This window comes from Dermacentor albipictus, chromosome 5 (genome assembly GCF_038994185.2).
Source record: "Dermacentor albipictus isolate Rhodes 1998 colony chromosome 5, USDA_Dalb.pri_finalv2, whole genome shotgun sequence".
Lineage (NCBI taxonomy): Eukaryota > Metazoa > Arthropoda > Arachnida > Ixodida > Ixodidae > Dermacentor > Dermacentor albipictus.
Genome location: NC_091825.1, coordinates 107,179,005 through 107,186,492, shown reverse-complemented (window position 1 = coordinate 107,186,492; position 7,488 = coordinate 107,179,005). Strand labels below are relative to the sequence as shown.

The 7,488-nt window shown below is 47.0% G+C and overlaps 1 protein-coding gene across 1 annotated transcript in view; it reads right to left on the bottom strand.

Moving 5' to 3' along the window:
- The window catches only part of LOC135897139 (uncharacterized), a 28,503-nt gene continuing 21,015 nt past the window's right edge, over positions 1-7,488 (bottom strand). The window contains exons 17-21 of the mRNA XM_065425703.2: positions 6,438-6,503; positions 4,911-4,987; positions 2,603-2,701; positions 1,102-1,325; positions 1-436 (exon numbers count right to left, since the gene is read on the bottom strand). Coding sequence (XP_065281775.2) covers positions 313-436; positions 1,102-1,325; positions 2,603-2,701; positions 4,911-4,987; positions 6,438-6,503 — 590 coding nt within the window. The 3' untranslated portion in view covers positions 1-312. The remainder of the gene's footprint in view (positions 437-1,101; positions 1,326-2,602; positions 2,702-4,910; positions 4,988-6,437; positions 6,504-7,488) is intronic.

Sequence of the window (7,488 nt, the reverse complement as noted above, 5' to 3'; positions counted from 1 at the left end):
TGCAAATCCATCTCCAACAACTTTACTCTACCAAACACAGCGGTAAAGGAAACAACAGTCCAATGACCGACCACTTTCACGAAAAAAAAAAGAAAAGGGCACCAAGCGGTGACAAACAGGGGGAAAAGCGAAGTAACGGCCTGTCCGCTTTTCCAGCAATGTGCACAAATGTCCTTTCTAGTTTCCTGTTGGTTTTTCATGCACAAACATCCTTCGTTTGTCATCTATGTCCACGTTCTCACAACACCGGCATGCACAGTGTCTCGTCCCAACCACCAGTGCTCACACAATACTTGCTGATCCGCTGCCAACTCACGCTGGCAGCCTCAGCAACATTGCGAGGCTGGGCAGCGTCGATGCCAGCGCGAGAAGCACTCGTCCCGGCTGGGATGAGCCGGACGCCGACGTCCAGCCCTTCGACCGCGATGCTGGAGACCTGCAGTTTTCCGTTTTATACGAACATTCGCTTATTAGGTATGCTTGTGTGTGAAACTGAAATAACATGTGAACTGGACATAATAAGGTATACACATCTTCAACCTTTATTTAGCAAGATAAGCAAACTAGCGGACGAATAATTTTGCGCTCGTTTCTCTTCGATTAACTTGCCTGAACACACAGAATATGAAAAATTTTTTTGACAGAATATAAAAGGCGATGTCATGAACACTACCAATTTCACAGCTTAACGCTGAGAAACTTGATCCATAAACATAAGACGAACGCTCGTACAGTAAGGTTCGGCAACAGAAGAGATATATAGAACTGAACATCGGCAAGCAATAAGAAATAGGTGTCGGGTGTATAATTTCCTAAGGCTATGGCGTAAAGCCTTAGCTTTTTGCTACGCCGGATGTTTAAAACCAAAAGCAAAAAGTGTGCGTGCGTGCGTACGTGCGTGCGTGCGTGCGTGCGTGCGTGCGTGAGCTAGAGAATCCTTGTATCATTTACGCACTGCAATCTCTGTGTGCCTCGTATAAGAAGCTAAAACTACCTAAATATATATACAGCTTGTTTCGTTAACATGTTTAGTTACGTTCAGTCATCGCCATCTCGTATCGGACAGTTTATCCGCTACGCAAGAACGCGGCGTCCACTGGCCTTTGACCGCCGGTGTGTCCGGCGTGGTGGTGTCCACCGTGGCCGTCGTGCACCAGCAGGCCGTGGTGTCCGGCCACGCGCAGCACGGGCATCGAGCCGTTCTTCATCTCGACGCGGAAGGTCCGCGCCTGCAGCCAGGACAGTGCGTCGTGCTTCTTCATGCGCTTGAGCTCGCTGCCCACGACGTCCAAGGTGCGGGCGTTGTAGTCGTTCAGCCAGTCCAGCTGCGGGAGGCGGTGTGCCGGCAGGGGCGCGGTTGGCAACGCGCGTTTCAGCGTCGGCCACACGGAGCGTTTCGTTCCAGATCGAATGAACGATGCATCTTTTTTTTTTTTTTTGAACGGCCCGAAAAACAGAAATCACTACATCGCACGCAAACACAGCACTTGTACGAGTCGTGCCCTGCGTGTTGGGCCTGTTCTCCGGCGCCGATAACAGGGTTGTAAACTGTAACAGGGTTGTATACTGTAAACCGCACCAACTTCCTGAGCTACAACTTCTTTTGGATGAACAATGAGTAAAGACAGAGGCAGAAGCGTGGAGAAAACGAAAACTGAAAACAGGATCTCAGCTGGGTTTAGGTTCTCACTGGTTCGCTTTTTTTCTTCAAGATTCCATTTTAGTCTACTGGCTGCCACCAAGAGCTCCGAAAATGGTTCACCAGAGTTGAGTGGAAACGCCAAAAGTATACACTGCCACGGTTCAATAAGCGGATAGTGCAGTGAAAAGAATGCGCGCCGGCAGTACCTCATAGCAAATGTGATATCAAATCAACCAACGTTATTAGAACCAAACTTTGACATCGACAGAAGCGTCCGGCATATGTCAACAGTACTAACGTCCTCAGGAGCGGGTTGGTGAATTTCGCCATCGACGGCGTAACGCAGCAAAACGGGCGCTGCGTCATCGTTCGAGTCGTTCTCGTAATTATGCTCATCAGCGGCTCAACGAGTGTATGGTACGATGCGAACACCTAACGATTACCGGCACGAGGAAAAGGCCGAACCTTACTGCTTGTATAACCATCGTAACGCGCTTCTCAATTACTAGGCCATGGCGGTGTTAACGAAAACATAATAATAATATAAATGAAAGATGCAGCCAAGCTGCCGAATCGCTCGTCGTTTTACATTCCTCATCGGTATAGGCCGCCAACGGGTACCACCTCGTCCACATAGTGTATATGGCACGACCCGCGCCTCTACCCATGCGGCCGGCACGACTCATGTGCGGGCAAGCACACCCCTATGTAATGGGGACGCCTTCGTCGTGCTTGGGCCAGCCTTCTGCATGGGCGGCGTGAGAGGCCGAACGTATACCTACTGCGCGCTCGTGACGCGAATGAAGCTGTGCGGCCCGCGTGAACACCAAAACAAACGCCCAACGCCATCCTGAAAGACTACGCAATAAATAAAAAAAAGTAAGAGGTAGGGAAAGGGGAGGGGGAGTAACGTTACGAAGCTCGAGATTGATCTCCAAGGGAGGGAGGAATGCCACTGACCTGCGCCTTGTTCAGCAGCTCCCACTTGATCAGGCTCGCTTGGAAAGGCACGAACGTGATGGGTTCAAACTTGCAAAACTTGTGGGACATGAACCTGTACTGGAAGAGCGAAGCACACACATGCGCACACGTACGCGCACATATAGGCGCACACCACGTAAAGGCTGCAGCCGGCCCACGTATCGACACAGACAATGCCGAGCCGCGGCGTGTCCACGCGTGCGCGCGCGCGGCGCGTTTGATGAGATCGTTAGCCTTGTTAGCTCGTGAGCGAGGCGGATGGTAAACGACCCTGATGACGCGTTGCTTAGACGAAAGGGGTGCACGATCTTATGCCGAGCTGCGCCGTGCCGTGAAACCTGAGCAGCAGCAACAGCGCGGCTGCTGCTGTTCGCGGTCTCTCTATATACCGGTGTTATTGGTGCTGCCGGTGTTTCACAAGGAGAAAGCAACAGCCTAATAACACATTGCCTCACACCACTGGCGGTTCGAAGCCATGATGAGAGAGATACGACTTCCGGTGTTTGCCGACGCCTGGTTTTTGTTTGTTTGTTTGTTTACTTATTTCTCGTCACTCGTTTATGTTTCATGCCTCCTTGGCATTCGTTCTTTGTACAGCTTATTGTTATTTTTCACTTACACCGCAAGTGCGATCATTCCCACCGCTATGATGTTTAAACGGGTGGAGATAAACGCAGTGGTTACGTTAACTTTAACAGAGCGACTCGCTAACTCCGTGTCAATTGCAGCGCAAGATTGATCGACGCTGGAGTTTACTCCCTCGCTTATGCCCCCCCAGCCATGTATTACTTGCCCGTCACGCACCTCACCGCGTTCCCACCCCACACAGCGGTAGGTCACCGATTGCTAATACCTGCTGCTAGGCGGTCAGGTAACATATTCACTTCCAGGCAGTGCCAACCCCACTACGTTGGGGCCAGAATGGAAACGAGTCAACACGCTATAGGATTTCTGTGCGCGTAGGATAATTTGGGAGTCTGCATTTTTGTCATGATTACTTTCCTTCGATTTAATTTCTTTCTTATCAACTGATCTCATCGAGCGATCCACACCGGCGTAAAGGGGCAATACCGCGCGGTGAGAACCAGTGACGAAGGGCGAAGTGAATGTAGAATGAAAGAAACTGTCACAAATTACGGCCCCAGGCGGTGGAAATTTATCCCAAGTAGGTCTTGCCTATATGGCGTATCTAACGGGTTGGGTGAGCGTAGCTTAGTGACGTAGAAACGCATCGGCGATTACGATCGATATTATCAAACCCCGCACTCAATTCAACATACAATTTAGGTTGTAAGGGGCTGAATGCTGAAAAAAAAGGAGCTGCTATGTACCAGCTGTATTCGTCATAGCCCGCTATCGCATTAAAACTTTTATTATGCCGACAATGCGGTGTATCCCGTAAGGCACACCGCGCAATACGTAGTGACCAATTCGCTCATAGCAGCTTTCGGCTCCTAAACGCAATGCCAATCTACGCACCCAATCTATTACAGTAGTGAAAAAAAGAGGGAAAAAGAATGCATCAAAGTAGGACTATGACTATAGCTGTCCTTTATAATTTGCGCTGTCTGCTGTTACAAAGCACGTCCGGAATAGACATAAAATCATCCTTATTCTACTAACCAGTGCAGATCATCGCCGCATATACCGGCGAGTTAGTGTAAATGGAACACGTTTGCATGACCTCTGCGGTGCCAGCCAGGCATTATTCTAAAACAGGCGGCGTCCCATGCACTGCGAAGGCTACATTTATTTTCTGGGTAAATGTTTGGCGGCGAAGCTAACGCAAACTAATCCGAGCGAATTTGCTGATGCGACAACACGCACAAGCGGGCGCCATATACCACTGAAGAGCTATGAGCAAGCTATTTCTGTTAGGACTGCCTTTCTAGATCAGTCGAACCTTACACGACTAGCAGAAACAGTGGCGGAAGAAAAATAGACCGACAATACTATGAGTCTATTACTGCAGTTGAAGTGGTTCAACGTCTCAAAACAACATTTGGTTTGGCGCATTATAGCGTGAACGGCTGCCACGCATGCAGTAAAAATCCCAAATCATCTTCAAAACAACATTTGGACGGTAAGTCTTAGTTGCCTCCACGAAAATTTTGAACACTTTGTGATCGCGGAAGTGTAATTGTATCAAAAAGCATTTTTTTGCGCTCCATATGCATCTTAATACCACCGCAGAGTCTGGAAATTGAACCTGCTACATCGATGGTGCTCACAGGAAGACTGCCTCGTGAATTAATCCAATTAACACTTAATGCTCCCCGAGACTTACAGTAGTGTTGAACGGAGTGATCTGCATCGTCGTTTCAAGACGCACTCCCAGTCGCTCTTCTTCATAGTAACCCGGCTCTGAAAAACAACGTCACAGAAGCGGTCCAAATTGAAAATTTAGGCAAGTTAAAATGGTCAACGACATTCTTTTCTTCGAAGAAACGTCACTTTCTTTCTTGGGTCATCTAAACTTTGGAAATTATAATGCCGTCTATTTTCTTTTCGTTCTTTTAGAGAGGTTTTCAATCGGCGTTTCTTACAACGAAGAAGTTCATATTATTCCAGCCATACGTGGTAACAGCTCTCTATATTCAACGTCCCTGCTGCGTACTGCCACCGCTGCAGTTAAGCCTTCTGTCCTGACGTTGACATTTCGTCATTAATGTCGAAACATACAAGTTGACCACTCGAGCGACGTGAATATCATCCAAAGAATTAGGTACTGTCCGAAGACCTTTATTTTCAGTGAAAACCTAAGAATTCGCTGAAAACTCCGGCCACAAATCCGCACGCCATCTGTTATTTCTGCGTCTGTGCTCCAAAACATAGGCTCTGAGAGACGCACGCACTTGAAAAGTTTGTCTCCGCAATGACATTCCGGAAACGAGCGAAGGTAATTTGCTGGCGTGCCAATACAAGTTATCTCTGAGTTAACACAGGTGTACTTGTCCCTGCGTTCTTAGGTTCTCGTCGACTAAACGTGCAAATCCGTTCGGTCTTCAGTTGGTTACTGCAAGTTGCCGTTATAAAGAAAAAAATATCGACCTTCGTTCTAGTTCACACGAAGTTTCTTTCTAGTATACTGCTGCTTCAAGAAAGCCTATATTTAACAAGCACTGCTGCTGCATGCGGCTTTTTGATTCACTCCAGTTTGTGCGGAATCGTCTTCGTCATTGTATCTCGTAACACGCTCAATAAATTTAGCGCGGCGAAATGTAAGAAGCCCGCCAGCGTGAGCTATCGCTCGACGCCGCACAAACTTTGTCGTCATGCGAGAGTCGTTACGTATTTAGAGGAGACTGTTAGGAGGAGGCTACCCCTGCGATTCGTAACCTTAGGACATACATCTGCATATTCCCATGCGTGCCTATAATAAAGGTCGATTGATCGATCTATTGGTTGATTGATTCTAAATACAAAGCATATGGTTTACAACCCCATGGTGCTAAATATTTTCGAGGCACGGTCAAAGCAACTGAGGAGACTGCTGTAGTCACAGCGTCTCACCTATAGGGTTGGAACAGCAGCATCTTCGTACCATTATCCTTACGTAGACTAGCGACAGTTGCGTAGCAAGTGTAAGTAGGACGGAGCGTTTGTACAACGCCGAAACTGTATTCGCCATACTGAGAACAACGAGAAGCACGTCGCAATTAGCATACGGACCCCTTAAAGCCAACAGCAGGCTAAGAAAACGCCATGTTCCCGACATACTGCCTCCGAGACTGAGTCCTTACTGCGCCAATGGCTAGCGAATAAATAAGCTATTCAGTAACAAACAGCTTGCTAATCATTGGGCGCCACTTACCGTTCGACAGGATCATGCCAGCTAAAAGCGGATATCCTTTACTGAACGGAGAAATCAGTGGAGGATCTGAAAGTGGGAAACATAGCGCCGCGCTTTGAATGCATTTGTCGGCACCTCCTCAAGCAATATAAAAGGGAAGATTCAAACTGTCTTTAAAAATCAATATAGCTGATGAACGCATATTCTCCTATAAAAGTGGAGTATGTATGTTTGGTAGTATAATAGGGCGGAAAACATTGCGCTACCCTGTCATTAATGGATAAACTTGATTCACGTTCTGGAAGTTGGCATCGGGACACATAGGTTCACTTTACATGTATTTCTACGTTTATGGTTTCATTTAACCACAGCAATTTATTTACAGGCAACGGAAAGCTCTTCGCTCTCAAGTACACACAAATATTTTAAAACATTGCAGGCATTAATATCTACTTTGTAAGAATGATGCCTGTGTAATAATATGGTAACCATAAGGACGATATCTTGGAGATATTTCTTATGTCTGCGCCTATTTATCATTCGCATTTCGTATGCTATATGCAAACCTTGAGCAGATTTCTATGGTTTCTTAAAGACTCACCCTTTCGACAGTACTCTCTGTAGAATGGTACTGATAAAACTCGTAAAAAAGCTGATTTCTTTCGGCCTATTTGCCGTCCGCAGACTTCCGAAGGGATTCTTTGTGGAATGTTTAGAGACATTAGCAGACAATATCGTGAACTGATAAGCTCAAAAATACACAGGCTGTCTGCAGAACATCTATAAACTTCACAGAAGAACATCCGCTGTCTTTTCTTTAGACTGTTTAAAGAAATATGCATGAAGTTGTGTCCAGATTCCTGTTACTGTCTTTCAGCATCAAACCTCAAGAGAACTAGGAAAGCATCAGTTCTTCTCGGTATCTAAAATTTTGAACCACCAAAAGTTTCACTAAACTCTGGTATGCGGTCCGAGACAGGTAAGAGGGTAAAACAGGATAGGATATGGCCTCTGTAGTTTGCTCTAGAAGTACGTCACAGATAGCCGTAAAAACCTCACGGGAGCCGGGTTA